This window comes from Zalophus californianus, chromosome 8 (genome assembly GCF_009762305.2).
Source record: "Zalophus californianus isolate mZalCal1 chromosome 8, mZalCal1.pri.v2, whole genome shotgun sequence".
In the NCBI taxonomy this organism is placed as follows: Eukaryota; Metazoa; Chordata; class Mammalia; order Carnivora; family Otariidae; genus Zalophus; species Zalophus californianus.
In genome coordinates, this window is record NC_045602.1 from 112,348,853 (window position 1) to 112,371,528 (window position 22,676).

Here is a 22,676-nt window from a genome sequence, read left to right on the forward strand (position 1 = left end):
CTCATTAGTGTCGCAACTGCTGAGCCAGGGCCACCCCAGGGCACAACAACCCCCCAGGCCCCAAGGGAGAAGGGAGGACCGGAGCCAGCTCCCGGCTAGAGCGCCCACTTCCCTGGCCTCCCAAGGATTTTCTCTGTCTCTAGAAACAGTTTGGACTTGCTGCCTCCTCCCCAGCCTCACCCTCTGCCCCCCCCCCCCACCGCTTGCTCTCTCTGGGGGTCAGTTCGCTTGTATTCCAAGCACTAACATGGAATCAGAGGGGGGATGGTAGGGGGGGAGAAGGAAGGGGAAGGGGAGCTGAAACTTGAGATCCCAGCCTTGGTGGGGGGAGGTTGGAGAGAGACAGAGACAGGAAGAGAGGGTTCAGTTGCGTTTGGTTTTCTGAAGCAGGCAGCTTTGGGGGTTTGGTGCGTGCATGTGTGTGTGTGTGTGTGTGTGTGTGTGTGTGTGTGTGTGTGTGTTGTTTTCTTTCCCACAGGGAGGCCAGGCCTCCACTGGATACTAAAAGAACTCAGAGGCCAGGCCAAGCGAGGCGAGCAGGGCCGGTGCGGGGACAGGGCAGCCCTGGCAAGAACGAGGAGGAAGGAAGGGAGAGGGGGGAAGATTCGAGGTGTGGGGGTGTCTGCGGGGCGGGGAGCAGAGGCGGTGGGAGGAAGCTGAGCAGCTGTGGTATTTGGAGCAAGTATAAATAGCTGCTTGGACAGAGCTCGGCCAAGCAGGGGTTTGTCGCTGCCGCGGCTCCGCACACAGGCCTGTCCTCGGCTGGCCACGGTGGCCCCTCCTGGGCAGGGAGCCGGGCGGTGGGCAGGCGGAGCGCCCCGGGAGCTCTGAGCCCACAGCCCTCGCCCTCGCCACATCTCCGGATGCTCTCCCGGCCAGCCATGCTGCTGGGCGGCCTCCTCCTCGTCGTGGCCGCCGCCACTGTGGCCCAGCGGAGGGGGCAGGAGGCGGGCGGGCGCCGCCGGGCACACCGCGTCCAGCACGGCCAGTGCAGCTACACCTTCGTGCTGCCCGAGCCGGAGCCCTGCCCGCCGGAGCCAGAGGCCTTCGGGGGCTCCAACAGCCTGCAGAGGGACTCGCCGGCAGCTGCGCTGAACCTAGCCGACTGGCCGGCCCAGCGAGTGCGACAGCTGGAGAAGGTGCTGGAGAACAACACACAGTGGCTGCAGAAGGTAAGGGCTGGGCCTCTGCAGAGGCGCGGTGGGGGGAGGCAGGGGGGGCCTGTCCCGACGGATAGGTGGGGCGTCCTCCCCAGAGGCCTTCCCCGGCACAAAGGCCAGGCTGATCAAACTCATGTCTCTGAACTGTACAGATTGGGGTAATGAGGAACAGAGAGGGACGGGGATGGCCCTGATGCCACACAGCAAGACGAGGCGGGATCAGAGCTGGAAAACTGGCTGCCTCACAGCCATTCATTTCCTCATCTGAGCGAAATCTGAAATCCGCTGAGCTCTGATCCCGGGCCTGGCCCACCCTGGGTGCCAGGGATATAACAGTAAACAGAACAATACGTCCCCTGCTGGCCTGGTGGGGGAAAGAGGCCATAAAGAGATGAGCGATAAATATCTGCTATGTCAGATGGTGAAGCAAAATGGAGGGAAGAGGGCAAGCAGTGACGGGTTGGATATTTGAGGTCAGAGAATCCGAGAGGGCTTCTTGGAGGAGGTGATGTTTGAACCCAGAGAACAAGTAAGGTAATGGAGCAGCCGATACGGGTACCTGCGGGGAGGGCGTTCGCTATAAAGGGGCCAGCATGTGCAAAGGCTGCAAGGTGGGAATGCAGTCAGGGTGCCTGGGGAACGGGTGGCGGGGACCAGTGCTGCTGGAGCAGAGAAGGAGGGGAGAGAGGGGCAAGCGAGCAGATCTGAGAGGGGAGGGGAGGAGAGGGAGGTGGCGCCAGGCCTTGGGGGCCACTGGGAGGACTCTGGCTCTGGCTCTGAGCATCTCAGGAGCCAGTGCAGGCCTTGGAGAGGAGACACAGCTGATTTGTTCTGAACAAAATACAGTGTTGGGGGCAGGGTGCATGCTGGGAGCCCGAGGAGGAGCCTGCTCAGCTGTCAGGCAAGAGGGGATGGACGCTTGGATGGAGCGGGACCAGGCTGGGGAGAACCTGCTTTATTCTGCAGGGGGGCTAATTGCCCTGCTAATGAACCAGGGACGGGGTGGCAGAGAGTGAGGAGTTGAGGACACCCCAGGCTACTCTGGCCCAAGGCCCGGACCGCTCTAGAGTCTTCTGTCCTCAGTCTTTCAGCAAACACTCTGAGGACCCGCTGTGTGCCAGGCCCTCGACAAGGCACTGAGTACACGGATGAACGAAGCCGGCGTGGCCCTGCACAGGCCTGGGGGCAGGAAAGGTGTCCTGTGGGTTCCAAGACAGGGCTGGCAGGAGCCCCTAAGTGGAAGCAACCAAAGGAGAGAATGAGACCCAGGGCCCAGGTGCAGGGGACGGTCTGAGCTGCGGCAAGGGGTGGAGGGAAGTGGCCTGATTCCTAGAGCCTTCGGATGTATTAAACAGCACACAGCAAGTGACAGGGTACCTCTCCAAGGGGCAGTGTCTTCTTACTCCTTGGTTTCCAAACTTTTCAGATCACGTGCCTAATCATCAAACAACATCCACTCCCCTGATATGTGCACATTTATTTAATATTCTTTGCACATGTACCCATATTCATGTAAGTACAGGGAGTAAAACAAAATGAAATGGAACCTTCCATTTTCAAAATGATGACATACAAAATCATGTAAATTGAAGTTCTGGTAGTTTCCTCTGTTTTCCAAAGGATTGCCTTGAGCACACCTGGGTTTATCCATCCCCAAGGTGGAGACACTGCCCTACACGTAACTAACCAACCTGCTTTGCACACTCTTGCATGTATACTCACGTGCACGCACACTTAACCTCCTGCCTTATTCCTGCCCTGACCTCAACCCCCCACTCACCATCGTCCCATAGTCCCTTGCCCACCTGCCCTCCCACCCACCTGCCCTGCAGCACTGCCAGTCTGCCACCATCCCACCCCAAGGCCCCTCGAGGAAGTTCTTGTCCTCACACACTGGAGCCAACCCACTGGGGGCTCCATGCTGCCCGGAAATCTGTGTGTTTCCCGTTCCGTGAGGGTCACTCCAAACATCACCTCCTCCTCAAGCCTCCATCTTTACTACCCCCCATCCTCTCACCAGACCAACGATCCCCTGCTTCAGTGAGAAATGGGGACAAAGGGAGAGCCGCCCTTCAGCTGCCTCTCCCACACCTGCAGGTTCACCCATGCATCCACCAGTCCCCAGGACTTTTCTCCAGCTCAGAAAGAAGAGGTTCCTCCATGGGCCAAGGCCCACTGCTCCTTCCTAGGATGCAGATCCCATCCCCCTGCAGCCCCTGAACTTCTCCAAGCCAACTATCCCCCCCTGTGCTCCCCCTCTGCTGATTCTTCCCCTCAGTGTTTGATCCCGTCCAAGTATCTCCCATGGTAAAAAAAAAAAAAAGAAGTAGAGTAAGGACGAGTAGAGGAAACAGGCCTCTTCTCCAACCCACACCCTCTCTGACTTCTGGCCTAGCTCTCAGAAGTCCACACACTCTGCCTCCACTTCCTCACATCCCATGTACTCCTTCCCCCAAAAGTCACGTCCCACATGCCACCTCCCGCATGCAATGGCCACGGCTCAGTCTCCATAATACTTGATCTCCTGACAAATTTAATGTTGCTGACCAGTACCATCTTTCCAGAAACGGTCTCCATCAGCAAGTCTTCGGCCACAAAACACACCTCCTCTGACCTACCTCCCAACGGCTTTCTCTCCCTCCACAGCCCCACGCTGCACCACCCACCTCCATCTCCTACCTGGACAGTCATCATGGCAGCCGCCCTGGGCTCCCTATTTCCACCCTGGCCCCCACAGTCCATTCCCTGAGCAGAAAGAGGGATCCTAAGTTAGATCCTGTCCCTCCTCTGCTTAAAACCCTCCTGGGGCTCCCATCTCTTTGGAATAAAAGCAAAAATCCTTAGTCCCTAGAACATCTCCCCTCCCAGATGCCCACATGGCTCACTCAACCTCCCTCAGATCTCTGCTTAAATGTCACCTCCTCAGAGAGGCTCTCCCTGTCTACTCCATTTAAAACAGCCACCCTCCCTCCGTCACTCTATATCCCTTCAACCCAGCTTTGGTTTTCTGTCTTAGCACTTCTCACTCCCCATTCTTAAAGCACTTCTGTTGATCTGCGCGCTCCAAGAGAGCAAAGATCATAGGCGCTTTGTTCACTACTGAGTGCCCAGAGCTTAGCACAGTGCCTGGCACAGAGCAGGGACTCCATACACGTCTGTGGAGTGAACAAACGCACAGATGCATGAATGTCCCTGAGTCCCTCCCGTCACTCCGGGCCTCCCCCACCCTGAAATGCCAGTGTTTCCTAGGACTCTGTTCCCACTCTTCCTTTCCTCTCACGCTTGATGACACTGTCCCCAGGGCTGCCCCCACCGCTCCTGCGGCACTGTCTCCCATCTGGCCCATGATGACACCAAATCGGCATCTGATGGTCTCCTGAGCCCCAAATCCATGACCCTGACCCCGCAGATGTCTCCCCTCTGAGAGGCCATGGTGCCTTAACCCCGAAGCTGCCTGACACTCAGCTCTTCCCTCCCTGCCTACCTGTCTCTGTTTAAGGCCTTCTGCAGCCCTGGGGTGTCCATGCCCACCTGCCCCCAGGCAGCAGGTCCCGCCCTTCCTGTGGCCTTGGCCTCTTTCCTTGTGGTGCCTCCTCTTGTCTCCCCAGCTGCCACCCTGCTCAAGCCTTGTCACCTCCCCGCTGGCTTCTCTACCCCAAGCCTCACCTGCTCATCCCTCCGTGACTCCCCCGGGTGCCTGGTGCTCGGGCAACACTGGCTGAGCCAAAGGATGAATTTAAACCAGTGGCTTTCAGGTCAGGTCTCCCGGGCCACCTCTTCAGCCTGAAGTGCAATGTCCTCTCCAGATGTCCATGGGGCACCACTGGGCAGAGAGCGCCAGGCCGACCTGAGTTCACATCCTGGTCTGGCACTTGCCACGTGGCTGCAGAGGAGCAAGTCTCAGTTTCCCCATCTGCAAAGTGGAGCAAATGGCAACACGCGGGGGGATGGCCGGGAGGACCACTGAGGCGGCTCCCACGCTGCTCTCAGCCTGCTGTCCGGGCAGAGCATGTGCTCCGTGAACACCGCACCAGAAGTGGTGGATCAATGGGCTTTTACTTCATTCAACTGCATCTCTAGTTTGAGCCCGGCGCTGCCGGGTGAGGGCAGCTCAACCTCAGACAAGTCAGTCCAATGGCCCCAGTCCAATAACCTTGGGGCTGGGAATGTCACTCGTCCGTGCTGGTGTTCTCTAGGGCTCCGCAGTCCTGCCTGGTCTCTGCGGGGGTCCAAGTGGGTGTTTGCTCTTGGTTGAATGCCCCTTTCATGCCCTTTGGGCTGGGCATATCTGAGTCTTTGAAACTCGAAGGACTCTTCTTGGTTTCTGCAGTAACATCCCAGAGGAGAAAAAAAATGAGTTTCAGAATATTCTGATGTAGAAGCATCGTCATCACCACCATTGCCATTAGGGATTACTTGGGATGAGCGGAGAGGACTGGCCTCCCCAGACCGAGCTCTCAGCAAGATTCCAATCACCAGGGTGGGTGCAGGGGAGCCCCTCCCTGCTGCAAGCCGCCAGTGGCCAGTACGAGCTCAGCCCATGCCCCTGGCTCCAGCCCCTGTCACCCCCCCCCCCCCCCCCCCCCCCCCGCCGAACACAGGTGAGGAAACAGGCCAGGGAGGGGAAGGGACTTGCTGGAGTCACCCAGCGGTGACAGCTAGCCTGGACTCTCACTCCAAACTCCAGGTCCTTTCTCCTGACTCTGGAGGGGGCCAGGGAGGTGGGGGAGGCAAGACCTGAGAGATGGTGGGGTGTTCCCTAGGGCCTCAGAATTCCTGAATCCCAGACATTCCCTCTCTTCTCCCAGCATGGAGCTGGCCATGGCTGGTGTCCTCCTGCCTATGCTTAGGGTGCATGGGGTGGGGGGCTGCTCCCTCTCCCCCTTCCTCACTCCCCTCCCCTGTACCCCACCCCCTACCCCACTTCTTCCTTCTACTCTTCTCCCCTTCCTCCACCTCCTCTCTTCTCCTCCTCCTCCCTTCCCCTGGAAAGCCTCTGCCCTAATGACTCACGTCTGGAGTCGGCTATCGGTGGGCCGCACATCAGCTCCTGGCTCTGCTCCACCCCTCATCTGGGTGGAAAGCTGCAGCCAAGAATGTTGAGGGGGTGGGCGGACAGAGCCAGCGGGGTTCGGGGTGGGGGGGCTTCCCCAGCCGGCTGTGCAGCGCAGTGGAGAGTCATGTGGCCTCCTGGGTTCACTGCCCGCGTGACCTAGCGCTGGCCCCGCACTCAGTGCCTCATTGGCATAATGAGAGAGTTTGACGTGGGCTGAAGAGAAGCAGAGCTGGGAAAGAACAGGTGCTTAGTGAAGGGTCACTCTTGTTACTGTCATCCCCTGAGTTGATCCCAGTCTCTGCCAGAAAGTGCCCTATTCTGCCTTCTCCCATTGCAGGACCCATTCTATAGATGAGGAGACCAGGGAAACCTGGGCCAGACACAAGCACGCAGGCTCCCTGGCCCACCCCCAGCACCCGAGGGTGGCCCAACTTCCTCTCAGCTGCTGGAGTCCCAGGGGCAAGGCAGACCTCAAACCCCAAAACCGTGGGGCCTTCGGCTCTCTCCCCATCCCAGTGACAGTTGACCCTCTCCGCCCACCTCCCCACGTGTCTCTGCTTCTCCCTTTTATCTCTGTGTCCCTTTGCCTCTTGTGGGTCGCTCTCCTGGGGCCTTCACCGTGGCCCTGACACAGCCTCTAACTCTGTGGGTGTCTCTGTCACTCGGTGGCTCTCTCTCCTGTCTGGTGGCCTCTCCCCGAGGTCTCTCCCTGTCTCTCTCTCAGATCCTTCTTCCCTCCCCGCTCCCTGGGCCAGCCGGCCTTCCTGTCTCTACCTTCCTGGGTGTCCACAGGCTCTGTCCACCCCGGAGGACCCAGGACCCCCAAGCCAATGGCCAGTGCCCACCCCTCGGCCAGGGTGCTCAGCTGGACCCTCTTTCTCTTCCCTCTCTGCACGCCAAAGCCAAGTGGGGAGGGAGGAGGGGCTGGACGGGAGCCTCCCAACCTGGCACTGCCCCCAGCCTCTGTTGCTCACTCCAGATCCCCGACGCCAAATCTCAGAAGAACTCAAGACCTCAGCTCCGCGCTTGCGAGGCCCTGCCTGGCTGGATGTGGGTCAAAAGCGCATCCAGCAGAGCGTAGCGTGGGTTCCTGGCCCAGCCCAAGACCCTCCCAAACTGGCCCGGGACTCCCAGCTGCCCCAGCCTCCCCAAGCTGCCCGTAAATTCTTGGCATTTTCGGCCTTCGGTTATCCAAACAAGAAATGAATCTCAGTTGCCGAACAGAATGTCTTGGGGTTTGGTTTCCTAACCTCACTGCTGGCTGCTTTCTAAGCAGTGTGGGGCTGGGAGGGTGGGGGTGGGGGGAAGAACAGCATCTGCTTCTTGGAGAAATGGGGTTATTTTTCCAAGAAGGGAGCCTAGAATTGGCTGGCACAGATGCCCTTGGCCTAGGGATGACAGAAGGAGCCACGGGGGAATTGGCCCTCAAGCAGCTTCCTCCCCCCGCCCCCAACAGCTTCCCCCAGAGGGACAGGTTTATTTGTTCAAGCTCCTCCGGCCAGGCCATCCCATGGGGGCAGGGCCATGCACGTTTCTGGCTCTCTCCTCCGAGGCCCCACAGCTCAGCGGGGCTGGGACGCACACAGACCCTCTCCCCATCGTCTTCTAGGGCAGGAAATATGAGAACACGGGCCCCAGGTCAGCCCCCTAAGTCTGCACCTCTGGCCTTGGAGCATTTGCTTAACCTCAGAGTCAGCTCTGAAATGTCTGGAATGGCCCCAGAGTCGGGGGGTTTTGTCCCAGTGGTGCCCCTGACCAGCTGTGGGACCCCGGGGAAGCCACCTGCATCAGCTGGTTCCTCCGTAAAGTGAAACTCCAAACACTCCCCCACTGCCTCCTAGAGAGAGCCTAGGTTAAAAGGAAGATAACAGAATTTAAGGCCAGTGTGTATTGAGCACTTACTGTATGCCCCACACCGTCCTACTTGCCCTGTGAGAATTCCCGCGTTTGATTCTCACAGCGAGCCTCTGGAACAAGATCGTTTGCCCCTTAACAGATGAGGAAACTGAGGCACCAAGAGGTTAGGTGACTTGCCCCAGGTCACACGGCCAGAAAGGGTGAGGTCAGATTTAACCCTCAGGCAGTCTGCTGCCCAAACCCACACGCTGGGCACTTAGACCAGGTTCCTGGCTAATAAACCAGACAGGTCCGTTGTGACCTGGTCCCCGGACACCCAGCTGGGGCCTGCGGAACTGAGAGGCCCCTGGCCCCAAGAGAAACTCAGCGATGCTAGATTTTTCCCTTCCCCATGAGCCCCTCAGCCACCGAGGGCTTCTGGAAGGCTCTTCTGCCAGAGAAGATTTGGTTAGCACCTCAGCCAGCATCGGCAGCTCTTGAAAGCCGAGGGGACCCAGAACCTCCACTTGGGCATCCTCACTATTGTACCCCCCATCCTTGGCCAGAGCCCAGAGTAAATCCCACAGAGACAGAGCGTGGACCTTGGAACTGCCCTCCCCTCCCACCGACTCAGTTTGAATCCCAGCTGCTCCACGGCTTGTTGGCTGTGTGTTCTCAATCACTTTGCCACTCTGTGCCTCAGTTTCCTGATCCGTGAAATGGGGAAACTATAGAAGCCGCTTTGCAGGTTATCGTGATTACATGAATTAGCGCACGCGCAGGGCCGGGGCCAGTGCCTGGCACAGAGGAAGAGACGCGCGGGGCCGGGGATGGCTGACATGCCTGGAGCGCACAGCGCAGCGAGGGAGTCCACTTGGGAGCGAGCCCAGGAATTCAGCCGCAGCTTCTCCACATCGTGCCTTGTGTGATCCCCTCCCTGGACCTCAGTTTCCTCATCTGCAAAGTAGGGATCATGAACACAAGTACCTCAGAGGGGGACAGGATAAGGCAAAGCAGGCAGAGAGCCGGTGGGGTCCATGGGCGAGGAAGTGTCTGGGGACCCCGAAGCTGAAAGCAAAACTACCTCCCTTTGGACAGAGGAGCAGAGCCTTGGAAACTTAGGCCAGCAGAGCCCTGTGGCCCTTCACTCCTGTCTCCGGTCCGTCACTCTGGGGTCTCCAGTGTGACCACCTAGTGGGGCTGAAGGAAGGAAGATGGTCTCCAAGCAGCTGAGGGGACCCCCCAGAGGCTGCAAATGGGCCAATTGTGAGTGAAGACGAGGGGGAGAGGGGCTGCAGAAAGGGCAGCTGGGACCCTCCTCCAGAGGCCGGTAGACCCAGGGTCCAGTCCCTGTTCTACCTCCTGCCAACAGCCTACTTGCTTTTCTGAGCTTTTGAACTTCCAGCGTGCAAACGCTGGGAAATCGGGAAGTGCGTGAGGACACAGAGGGAAAAAAAATCACCTGTCATCCCAATTCCCTCGTCACCTCCCAGTTAATTTCCTTGCAGTTTATTCTCTGCATTTTAAATGTCTATGGAAATGTTTTAGAAGTACGAAAAGATAGAGAGAAAAATCAAATAAAACGCCTCGTTCCCACAACCCAGCTTAAGAAACAAAAGCTCCCCGATGCCAGTGTCGCTCAGCAACCGCCCCCTCCCGCTTCCTTCCCCTCCAGAGAGAGGTGAATTCGGGGTGGGTAACCTCTTACCCCATGGCTCGCCCTGCCTAACCAATGTATAATATTTGTTTCCTATATAAACGGTGTCGCACGATCTAGATCTTTCTACAGTTCGCTTTTGTCCACTCAACCTTACAGCTGTGAGATGTGTAACTCTGTGAAGGTAGGAAAGGCCTGAGCTTCAGTTTTTCCAGCTGTAAACTGGGGAGGGCGGTAAGCTCATGCCTGGGTTTGCCGCGAGGCCCAGATGACCAGTGAATGCCAAGGTCTGGGCACGCACCTCGTGCCTCAGAGCAGGGAGGTTTCCCCTCTCTTTGGGGATGAGTTTGCTGCTGTGGTGGATGCCCACAGACGTCCTCTGTGCTAGGCACGCCTGCTCTACATGTCACACAAACATCGATCCGTTAAACCTCACAACATCCTAAACGGTGAGGACTGTTACAATCCCCTTTTATTAAGGGGACACCGAGGCCCAGAGAGTTCACGTGGCTAGGAAGTGAAGGAGGTGGATTTGAACCCAGGCAGGGGCTGGGTCCAGACCTCACATGTAAGCCACCACATGGACTGCCTTTCTATGCCCCCCCATCTTACAGAAGGGGACACTGCCCCTGGGCATGGGGAGTGACTCAACTATATTCACCCTGAGGTCAGTGGCAGGGGTTGGATCACAACTCAGGGCTCCTGACACCCAGCCGGGGGCATCCTGTGCCTCCTCCCCTATAGCAGCACGACACACTGCAGGTCATGAACCTTGTGAAAAATTAACGCGCCCTTACAGTTATTAAGTTATGGGGTTGCACGCAAGCACACACGCACACACGCACACAGGTGAGTACCTTCTTTCTCCATCCACTCAAGCGCCCCTTCCACGGAGGTTTATTGAGAGCTTGTAATGCTAGGCATTGTGCCGGGGATCCCCTCTGGGAGCAGCGGGAGAGACACCAACCTAGTAATGTCTCATGTGTAATGATCAACCATGATACACTCTGTGAGGAAGGCTTTGCCTGTTCTAGGGGTAGATAACAGGGCGAGGGGGGCAACCCGACCCTGTTGGAGGAAGGGCACCAGGAGGAAGGACAGAGCTGAACTCTAAGAGGTAGATTGGGGGCACCTGGGTGGCTCGGTTGTTGAACGTCTGCCTCCGGCTCAGGTCATGATCCCTGGGTCCTGGGATCGAGCCCCGCATCAGGCTCCCTGCTCGGCGGGAAGCCTGCTTCTCCCTCTCCCACTCCCCCTGCTTGTGTTCCCTCTCTCGCTGTCTCTCTCTCTGTCAAAATAAATAAATAAAATATTTTTAAAAAATAAAAAATAAATAAAAGGTAGATTGGCTGTTCTCAGGCAAGGAAGGGAAAGGAAAAGCATTCCAGGCACAGGGAATAGCAAGGGCAAAGGCCCTGGGGTGGAATGAACAAGATGATTTGGAGGAAGTGAAAAGCATTCCTTGTGGCTGAAGCGTGGAGAGCCAGGAAAATGTGGTCAAGCTGAGACTAGAATGCTCATCAGGGGCCAGACCAGACCTCCCCAGGCCTGACCCTGCTCCTAGGGACCTTGGGTGCCGGGAACTGATGGAACCACTTTTCTGCCCTGTGCCCGGTGACGGTTGCTCTGCAAAGGGCAGTGGCTATGGACATCAGGGCCTTGCCTAACCCTGATCCCACCTCTGTCACCCTGTTTTCAGGGTCAGCCTCAGACACTAAAGATGCAAGATGGGTGAGTGGCAAGAGCTCAGCCATTAGATTCAAATCTTCACTTACCAGCTGTAGGCAATGCTCAGTCAGCCTCTCCAGGCCTCTGCTTATTCCTTTGTCTAGTGGGGAACAGTCACCCTTTTCCTCCAGGCTGCTGGGAATCAGACAAGAACAGTTATACACCAGAGCTGTGCTGACAGGAAAGCCTGGTGCCACATGGCGAGGTACCCCAGCAAGGTCTCCCTCTGTCTAGAACCTGCTCGGCTTGGTTGGGTTGGGAGGCAGGTGAGGGTGCTGCCAAATGATCACTTCAGTCAAGGAGACTCTGCAGAAGTGTGGTCTGGCCGATCTGCTCCCAGACAGCCCAGGTTGGCCCATGATAAGCTGCCTGACCTTGAACAAGTTGCTTAACCACGCTGTGCCTCATCTGTGGAATGGGCTGATACCACAGAGAGTGCGACAAAGATCTAGTAAGCATAGTGGCTAGAACAGTGCCCAGCACAGAGTATGTGCTGAATACACATTTGCCAAGCAAAAGGGACACACTACCCCATTCTGTGTAAGGGCTGGTACTCAGGTGGCAGCGAGGTGAGCAATTACGAGAAATGTGCTTCTTCACTTTCTCTCCGCTAAATTCTCAATCTCTGCACAAGGGAGAATAAGGAGGACTCTTCTCATCTAATGGGCCCCATTTTAGACAAACCTTCCAAGATCCAGGTTGAGACACAGACGACTACAGAGGGATGGTGGAGGTTTAGGAGGCCAAAGGCCCTGGCAGCTTGTTCCCATCTTCCGAGAAGCACCCCAAGGTCAGACTGCAAATGCAGGCCCAGCTTCTCCTCCCCCTGCGCTCCTTTCCCCACTCCCCTCCTCTTCTCCCTGTGGCTTCTTTGACCTGGACACATACTAGGCAGCCCATGTCCACACACACATACACGCACCTCACACAAGGCGAGGCTCAGAGAGCAGGACAGCCACAAATATTCGACAAATATTGGTGAGCCCCTCCACATGCCAGGCACCACGCTAGGCCCCGGGGCTACACCAGGGAGCAAGATGGAAGAAACTCAGCCCTCTTGGGGCGCGGATTCCAGCACTGGCTTCCTTTAGTCCCCTGGCGCCTCTGCCAAGAGGATACAATGAGCCCCATTCTCTGATGAGGCCACTGAGGCCCAGAGACGCTCCATCACTGGCACAGAAAGGAAATGGCAAAGCTGTGACTGGACCAGTGCCTGACTCAGCACCCCAGGCCCCCACTAGACCCAGGGCTGCAGCGGGAAGTTTGGAGAAGGCCAGCCTGTGCCGGGAATTGTGGGCCGAGCTGAAAGCCGCACAACGCCTCCCCGCACAACAGCCCGCTGGTCCCTGACACGCTCCACCCCTGGCCCCCTGCCCACTCACTCTGCGCTCTCTGAGCCCTGACCCAGAAGAAGAGCAACAGAGGGGAAAGCAGCCAGGAGGGCTGGGCCTGGCTGCTCAGAGCCGCAGGGTCAGGGCCTGTGTGGGCCCAGAGGGGGATGGGAAGGGGCTGGAGCAAGGCAGAGGAGGACGGGCCAACCCTTGGCCATGGGGCTCAGAGCCACAAAGTTCGCCTCATTGCAAAAATAAGGAAACCGAGTCATGGGGACAGCGGGGCAGGGGTGCGATGCGCCCAGCAAGGGGGTCAGCCCCTGGGAGCAAGAGGATCTGACCCCTGTGACCACCACAAAAGTAGCGCACTCCTTATCTATTGTGGCACAACACATTCCCCCCAAATACGGAGCAGCTTAAAAGAACCACACACAGTTACTATCTCTCAGTCTCTGAGGGTCCACAATTCAGGAGCCGCTTGACAAGTAGCTTAATAACGGGTTTTCTTCCTGTGGCTGTACTCACAGGGCCAGCCGGGGCCAGGGTCCTCTGGAGGCTCCCCTGGGGCTGGACGACCAGGCTCCGGGTGGCCCACTCCCAGGGCTGGCAGGGGGGGTGCTGGCCTGCAGTGGGGGGGGGCCTCCACGGCTCTACAGATGGGCCCCTCTGCAGGGCTGCTTGAGGGTCCTCAGGACATGGTGGCCAGTCCCCCCAAGCTAGAGAGCTGAAAGGGCAGAAGCTAAAACGTAATGATGTAGCCATGAAAGCCTCACTCGGATATTTCTACGATGTGCCACTGTCGTAGTGGGGTTCCCGGCCCAGTGAGGGACCGATGATGCAAGGCGTGCAGGCCAGGTGGTAGGCTCCTTGGAGCCTGGAGTCTTGGAGTCTCGCAGCCTCCAGGCACCCACTGAGTGGTGAAGGGTGTGCTCTCTGGAGCCTGAAGGCCTGCGTCCCAAGCCAGCTTCTGCCACTCCGAAGTGGTGTGACATGGGCGACAGGCTCATCTTCTCTGTGCTTCTCTGCCTCACCTGTAAAATAGGGATGATGAGAGAGCCAAGGAAGAGAGGCACTCTATGTGTCGGGTCCTCAAGGCCAGGCCCTCACACACCTAGTGCGTCAGAGACCTGCCTTCAGAGGCGCGGGCCACTGGGCAGAGCTTGGCCCACCCCTCAAGCAGGAGCAAGGCCTGCTACGGTCGCTGCCCTCTCCCCAGGGTCCTGCACAGATCCCGGCCAGCACATCTGAGCAAATCTGTTGAACAGGTGAATGAGTGAGCAAGGATATTCCCAGCAGCCCTGGTGTGATGGCAAAAGCCTGGAGATGAGCCCGGCTGTCAGGGACCCGACGCTCAAACAGTGGCGGCCGCAGGTGGAGGGCCATGCAGCTGTTAAAGCCGTGAGGCAGGGCTGTCTGGATGGACACACTGTGTACTCAGAGAGAAGCAGCAGGTGCAGAATGGGGAGCGGACCTTTTATGAGCCCTAAGTGCGGGGCATGTGAGCATGCTCACCGCGGGCACATGCATCGAGTCTCCCTGGAAGTGAACCCTGCACGTCCTTCAGTGGCTTGTGGGAGGAGAACCAGGGCAGGGCTGGGAGAGGCGTTAGCACGCCACATCTTTTGAGGCCTTGGACTTTTGAACAAATTGCTCATATAACCCATTCCAAAAAAAAAAAAATTAAAATTATAAAAATACACATTTAAATTGAAACACACACACACAAAGCTATCAAAGTTCTGTTCTTTCAGATTTTCACAGGTATGGCTACACTAGCTCCTGTGTGCAGCCTCCTACAAAGTGCTTTCCTGATTGGGGCCTCAGTTTCCCCATATGGGAAATAGGGCCGGCTGTGTGGTCCCTGCATGCAGGTCTTTCAAGCTTCCATATCCCTCCTGCCTGGGCTCGGGTCCCTGGTGGGGGGTCCGCTTTCCTCTTCGTCGTCAGGCCAGGCTCTAATCTCCCCCCACCCTGTACCCTGGGGCCTGGGTTCAGCCTGGTTGGCTTGACCCTAATTCCCCCACCCCCATCTCCAGTGCAGCCCAGTTTGGATCCTGCTCTTTGGGGCAGTTTTGCCTGTTTCCAAAGGACAGGCTTTTTTTTTTTATCTCCTGGAAAGGAATTTACGAGGAACTAGTTTGTTTTCTCTATTTCTCCTGTTTTCTCTGTTAACGTGGGAACCACAGCAGGCTTTTGAGCAGAAGGTGCTGTGACCTGGACCCTCTCTCTGAAGAAGATTTTCTCAAATGTAAAATTAAATGCATAGATTTACAAAGGAAACACATTGCCTTGAGATACAGTTATCAAAATACTTTTTTAAACAGATTTGTCATACTGTCCCCTATTGCTCCTGTGTTAATACATTAAATCTAACGAGCTAGTACCTTCCATCATTTTGAGGTCATGATGAGTGTAAACAGTATGCCCTGGATGTCCGCAATCACTGTGGGGAGACACGAGGACATCTGGGATGTGTCCTGGTGACAAAGTCAGGGGCACCGGTTGCACACGGTAGCAGTCTGTGGCCCATATTCCTCACCATGGGAAGAGCGGTTCAGTTAGAGATGAGTGGGCCCACTGTGGGAAATGTCCTGCATCTTGCTTATTTCACTCAAGAGACCTCTTTTTAGATCAGCCTCCGATGAAGGTCAACCTCCTTCTTTTTAACAGCCGCCTGGTCCTCCAGGACACAGCCATACTGGAATTTGTCATGTGCTGACTACGTAACCACGCCCCAGGCCCTTGATGTAGGTTGCATCAGGAATCCTCCTCTTGCCTACAACCCAGAGATAGGAGCCAGGATTACTCCCATTCTAGAGAAGACTCCCAGACAGGTAGAGGTACCTGCCCAAGGTCCTACAGCCACGAAGTTGAGAGCTTTGATTCGAACCCAGGCTCATCAGATACAAAGCACTAACTACTCTTTCCTCGTTGGCTTTTATCTGTCATTGACAAAACGCTTTTCCCAAATATGAACCTCATGCACCATTTTCCAAGGAAGAGACAGGCAGGGCAGATGGCCGTAATGGACCTCTTCTCTGATTCTCTGAGTGCGCCAGACGCACTCACACCTCAGGGCTTGTGCATTTGCCTTTCCCTCTGTCTAGAATTCCCTTCCTCCTGACTTTGCCACAGCTAGCAAGCCTCTTGGCTCAGGCGGCCCCTCCGGTGAGGGGTTTCCCTGCCACTCTGGCCAAACTCCCCCCCGCCCCCGACCCCACTCACTGCCCTGTCTCATCTCCTTCAGAGCACTCATCACTACTGGAATATAACCGATGGCTCAGTGAAAATGCGCTGGAATCAGAAAACTTGCCAATTTTGTTCATTCCAGATTTCCTAGTCCCTAGTACAGGCACACAGTAATAGGTGCTCACGAAATTCCTGAGTGGCTACATAAATGACAGTCAGAGGGTGAGGGATTCGTTTGAGAAACTATATTTATCCTTATAATACATAGTTTCATACGGGACATTTTTTAGAATCTTGTTTCGGTGGGTGTGTGTTTTACTGAGGTACAGATCACACAGTGAGGTACACCCTTCTAACATATGGTTCTCTGAGTATGACAAATGTATACAGTCATGCAATTGTTACCCCAGTCATGATATAGAACATTGCCAACATGCCAGAAAGTTCTCCTATGACCCTTTGCAGTCAATTCCCAACCCCAGACCCCAGTCGCTGGTAACACCATGGATTCTGACTTTTCCAGAAGTCACATCAATGGAATCCTACAGTATGTAGCCTTTTGAGTCTGGCTTACTTCACTCTGTATAATTCATCCTTGTTGCGTGCACCATTAGCTCCTTCCTTGGCATTGCTGAGTAGAATCTACTGAATGGATGGTTACTTATCCGTAGACGGTTGCTTATCCGTTCTCCAGTTGTAGACTTTTTTAATACAAATAATGTGAGAGAAAAGCAGGTTTGAGGGGATCTCCTTGGCCACTGAGACTGCTCATCCCTTAGACCCTCATCTGTGGTCTGTCCAGAATATCTTCCTTCCTCACCCAGCCCCTGCGTGTCTAACTCCTCTCTTTTCCTTCAAGGCCCTTTTCGGCTGTTCCCTCCCCATCAAGGAGCAAGGTTTCCTGTCCCCATGTCATACAGATCAATAAAGTGAGGCTCAGAGAAATGTAGCCCTCAACTACTAGAGGCCCACAGTCGGAGTGTCATAGAGCCAGGGCTCTATGACAAACTCAAACCCAGGGCTAAGGGAAGAGGGTTGGTAGCCTCAAGGCCAAAGATCAGCTTCTCTTGCAGGCTGGAGAGGTGATGGCAGGTCAGACCCCTGTGCTCCACCTCGACCCTGAGAATCTGCCAGCATGAGGGTGACAGGGAAGGAACAGGTCCAATCCTATGGTGGTGGGGGAGGGGTGCTGTGGCAGATCTCATCCTGGGCTCATCTCTCCTTCATTAGGACCCTGCCCCCATCCTTCCAGCCTGCGCCTGAACCCTGGACCAGACCCAGACCCCACCACGCAGGCCAACATTACTCACCAGAGCCCAGCATGGCCAAGATGGGCCCATCTGGCCCAAATTACCCATCCCAGGACCCATGCTGGTGGGCGGGTGTGGCAAATTGCGGAATGGGCCCCAGCTGCGGGTGGCCTGGGCGCCACCCAGCCACTTGCAGCCACAGGACAAGTGGGGGACCAATGCGGGTACTTAGGGAACTCCTGTCACTTAAGATGACCCCTGAGCTACCCTGAGTCCCCAGCCCAGCTCTGCAAACCTGAAGAAGTCCCTGGGCAAGGAGTCATTGAACCTAGCCCCCCAGGTGGTGACCTTGCACAAGTCTTCTGGGCCTCAGTTTGTTCATCTGCCAATGAGAGGCTTGGGGGAGATGCGTGAGAAAATCTCATCTTGGGACTGAACTTGCTATTTGTCTGCCTGGAGATGAAGCTTGGGGCCTGGGAGTCTGCATTTTAAACCAGGTTCCGGGAGATCTGTGACTCACGGGAGAGGGTGAGAGCAGCCTCCGTATAGCTCCGCTTCCCCTATCCCCCCTGGGGCGCCCCGGCTGCCTCACATTAGCAACCCCAGGGAGCCGACGGAGGCGTGGTGGGGAGTGAACCTGAAGCCAACCCGTGGGGATGACAGGAGCCTGGCCCAGGGTGCAGGGAAAGGAGCAGATTCGAAACTTGCATTGGGATCGTAGTGGCCAGAACTCCCTAGAGGACTGAGTGCAGCAGGTGAGGAAAAGAGAAGCATCAAGGATGAGGTCTGGGTGTGGGGTCATTTGCTGAGATAGGGAAGATGGGGGTGTGAGGGGGAGTGGGGTGGGGATGCAGAGACAGGGCAGTGGGTGCTGAGGAACCAAGGGTTCCACATTGGATATTTTTGCCTGAGAGGCTTGTTGGAAACCCACGTGGGGATGGTGAGTGGGTGGCACGTGGAGGGGAGGAGTGTGGTGGGAGGCGGACCCGGTGTTATCAGCACGTGACAGTCGTAGGACCGACAGGAGCACTTGCAGCAGGGCCCCTGATGCATTTGGGGCCCTGAACACTTTGGCATCTGGTCCTGGGTGAAGCTAATAAATTCGTTTTCAGAGCAACACTTCTAAATGTGTAAAATAAAAGCCTAAGAACACCCAGCGACGCTCCCATTGTAATCAAAATAGTAAATGTCACATCTGTGCTCTAGTGGGAGCGTTATCCAGTGGTGGGTTTGAGAATGTCCATCATTCTGAGGTCATGATGAGTAAAACCAGTATTTAAGATGCTGTAACGGGGCGCCTGGGTGACTCAGTTGGTTCAGCGCCTGACTTTGGCTCTGGTCATGATCTCAGAGTCCTGGGAGGGAGCCTCCCGTCGGGTTCCCTGCTCAGCGGGGAGTCTCTCTTCTCCTTCTCCCTCTGTCACCACCCCCCCACCACCGCTCACGCGGTCTCTCTCGCTCAAATAAATAAATAAAATCTTTTTTTAAAAAGATGCTACATGGGGCGCCTGGGTGGCTCAGATGTTTGGGCGCCTGGGTGGCTCAGATGTTGGGCGTCTGCCTTCGGCTCAGGTCATGATCCCAGGGTCCTGGGATCGAGCCCCATATCAGGCTCCCTGCTCGGTGGGGAGTCTGCTTCTCCTCCCCCTCCCTCTGCTTCTCCCCCTGCTCATGCTCTCTCTCTCTCTGTATCTCTGTGTCTTGAATGAATACATAAAAAAAACTTAAAAAAAAAAGATGCTACAACATTTGCACTGTGGTACGGAAATATCGGTGATTTCTATTGGTAATGAAGTTGCAGGATCAGCTAATAGTGCTATGGTTTGTGGTCTACACTCATAATGGAAGGAAATGCCAAACTTTACTTATAGGTTAGCAAACAAAAGAGTTTTTTCTCACCCAAGTTCATGGGCCCCCTGAATACTCTTTGCAGACCCTGTGGTCCCCACTAAGGACCCTTGACCTAGGGAGAGAATGTACAGAGAGACAAAGGCCCAGAACTGGGCCAGGAGTTCCCTGACATGTAGGACCCTGGTAAAGCAGGAGGCAGAGGGGGCGACCACAGGTAGGAGAACAACCAGGAGAAGGAACATCTGGGAAGTGCTTCCAGAATTCGGGAGTGGCCATCCGCACTGAGTGCTGCTGAGGGGGAGCATAAGAGGACATGGAAGGGTCCCCGAGCCTCCTTGTCCAGGAGACAATGACCAGGCAAATTAAGGAGAGAACAGGCTCCCCAGGACGGGGAAGGCAGGCCAGGGAGCACAGGATTCAACAGTATGGTTTATATATACATTTTTTAAAGATTTATTTATTTATTTGAGAGTGAACAGGGGGAGGAGCCGAGGGAGAAGTAGACTCCCTGCGAGTGCAGAGCCTGATTGGCCGGGGCGGATCTCCTGAACCTGAGATCACGACCTGAGCCAAAACCAAGAGTCGGGCCAGACGCTCAACCCACTGAGCCGCCCAAACACTCCAGTATGTGTTGTATTTTTTTTTTCTTGAACGTGATAAATACACAGACTTCATTATATCCTTCCTTATGCTTTTTTGTATGCACGCAGTACACCATAATAATATGGTTAATGTTTTTAGAGTCGAGGGTGGGGATGCAGGTGAGAAACTGGAGTGCAACTTGAAGAAGTTTTGCTGTTGAGGGATCAGGGAAATTGCAGACACAGCTGGAGGGACTGTGGGCTCAAGAATTTGTTTTTAGATGGGAGCAGCTGGAGCATGTTTGTGCGTTACAGGGGACAGCGGTGCAGGGGGCTGATGGTGCAAGGGAGGAAGGAAGAGACCCCCATGACAAAGACTTGAGAAGCTCCAATGGGCCTGTCTCCCTGGTCCTCAGTCCGTTTTGTGACTGCCACCCCAGGAGTTCTCACACTTGAGCGAGCATCAGATTCACCTGGATGGCTGGGCGCCACCCCAGAATTTCTGATTCAGTAGGTCTGGGGTGGGACTTAGAAATCTGCATTTTTAACAAGCTCCCCAGTGATGCTGCTGCAGGGTACACACTTCGAGAACCACTGCTGTAGTCAATACCGGCACCACCCACGTGGGCCCCCTCCGGGATCTGATGTTGCACTACATGGGCACGCACTCCTTGAAAAGCAGGGGTGGGAAGAAGGGATGGGAGCTGACTCTTAAGACAGAAGAGGGGAGGGGTGCCCAGGTGGCACAATCCATTAAACTCTGACTGTTGGTTTCGGCTCAGATCATGATCTCAGGGTCCTGAGATGAAGCCCTCACCCCGAGCCCCATGTCAGGCTCCACACAGAGTCCGCTTGAGATTCTCTCTCCCTCTGCCTCCGCCCCACCAGCTTGTGCTCTCTCTCTCCAAAATAAATAAATCTTAAAAAAAAAAAAAAAAAAAGATGGCAAAAGGGAGAAGAGACCAAGGAGGAAACAGCCAGAGCCTGGCCCCCCAGCCAAGGTCACCACCTCTCCCTGGGGAGCGCCAGTCTTCCCAGGGACCCTGGGAGCTGCCCTGTCTGTCCGACCTCCTGGAAGACTGAGCAAGAGGGCAACGGAAGGAGCCAGAGCCAGGGGGTAGGGGTAATGGCCTGAGGCCAGCATGTGCGCAGAATGGAGAGGGAGCGGGGGAGGGGCACCGGCTCTCTGCCTGCAGGCACTGAGCCCTGAGAACACACTGTTCACCTTTGCAGCTTGATCTTGGTCTCATGCCAGACCAGCTTCAACTGCTCTTGGGAAAGAGCAACCCTGTCAAAGATATGAATGTTAGCTCGTGGGATCCCAGAACATCTGAGCTGAGAGAACCCTTGGAGACTGTCCTGTTCAGCCCACTTGGCGGATGGAGGGGAATGGAAAATAGAAAGTCCAGCTGGGTGGATAGACCTGCAAACTCTTGTAATGGGCATGACACTGGGGGCTATTCTCCGACCCTCGCTGCTCCCCCCTTTTCCATCAATTCATTGAACACATATGTATTGAGTACCCACTGGGCACTAAGCATTGTGCTAGATACAGAGATAAAGGGGTAAGACTCAGTCTCTGTCTTCATGGAATTGAGGTGCTAATGGTAAAACGGACAATAGACAGATAAATATGTAAAACAAAGTTAGGGAGTGATAAGTGGTAGGAAGAGACCTGAAATGACATGAGGGAGTGAGCCATGTAGATGGGGGTGGGGAGGAGGGAGTTTCCAGGCAGAGGGAACAGCATGTGCAAAGGCCCTGAGGTAGGTGTATGCTTGCTGTGTTGGAGGGATGTCACAGAGGCCAGTGCTTCTGGAGCAGAGTGTGGGAGAGGACTGGGAGAAGAAATCAGAGTGGGAACAGAAGGCCAGGTCATGGAGGAAAGACTTTGGTTTTTCCTCTAAGGTAGGAATTCTGGGAGGGTTTCTTTCTAGCAGAGGACAAATTCGATTTAACTTAGGTTTAACAAGATCCCTCTGGCTGTTGAGTGGAGGATGGATTGTGCATGGGACAAGGATGGAGGCAGAGAAGCCAGGGAGGAAGCTACTGGAATAGTCCAGGTGAGAGGTAATGGTGGCCTGGCCTGGCAGGGAGGCCTGTGCTCGTTGCTCTATGTCCTTCATGAAGACACAGGAAGGGACAGGAGCCTTCCTCCAGCCCCTACCCGTGACCCCAGCCCACGGTCTCCCCACAGCTAGAAAGGTACATCCAGATGAACTTGAGATCAGAGCTGGCACAGGTCCAACAGCACATGGTCCAGAACCAGACGGCCACCATGCTGGAGCTAGGCACCAGCCTCTTGAACCAGACCACTGCCCAGACCCGCAAGCTGACTGACGTGGAGGCTCAGGTATGGAGGCCAAGCAGGTGGCACTGGCAGGGAGGGAAAGGGGAAGGGCTGTGGCCAGCCTTGACCTCTGTTCCTGGGTAAAGTCTGGGCCTGTAGCACCCTGGGGCCCTTCCCTGATGACCCTGTCACAGAACACTCTGACCACCAGGCCATGCCCCTGGGGGTGGGCCCGGGGCCTGGTTCTCCTGTCTCTGTGACTCCAGTGACTCTGGATCTGTGCTGGGCACTGGGATGAGAAGGGGGAGCAGTGCTCAGGAGGTTCCGAGGGCTCTAGGGAAAGATGGATCATACAGAAATCCTTCAACCTCACGGGGCCAGCAATTCTGAGACAGGGGCAACAGAAGGGGGGGGAGGGAATGGATGGATAAACAGGAGGGTGAGTAAATGAATGGACGAGAAGATTGAACGACAAATAGGCACATGTCTGTTGAAACCCTACGATGTGCCAGGCACCGCAGGAGGTTCCTGGTTCTAGTTCAGAGCAGTAAATGAAACACACATGCACCCCCCATGCTTGTGCATCTTCCTTTCTAATGACCGCCAGGAGAGCGAACAGGATAAATAACCTGCACATGTGAGAGGGTGAGGGTCTCAGGAGAAAAAGGCACAGACAGGAGGGAGGGAGTGTGTGCTAGGAGCGGTGAAGGGATGGCTTGCAAGTTTGGACAGGGAGGCCAGGAGCGC

General features: G+C 55.7%; 1 protein-coding gene across 3 annotated transcripts in view; it reads left to right on the top strand.

Moving 5' to 3' along the window:
* Positions 1-649: 649 nt before the first annotated feature.
* Positions 650-22,676, top strand: part of ANGPT4 (angiopoietin 4) — a 42,880-nt gene continuing 20,853 nt past the window's right edge. For 2 of the 3 annotated variants that reach the window (XR_003524488.2, XM_027620763.2), the window contains exons 1-2: positions 650-1,172; positions 21,837-21,992. Coding sequence is in view for 2 of the 3 variants with exons in the window: in XM_027620763.2 (XP_027476564.1) it covers positions 864-1,172; positions 21,837-21,992 (465 nt within the window). In the remaining variant the exon portion in view is untranslated. The remainder of the gene's footprint in view (positions 1,173-21,836; positions 21,993-22,676) is intronic. The other variant, XM_027620764.2, reaches the window with a different exon arrangement.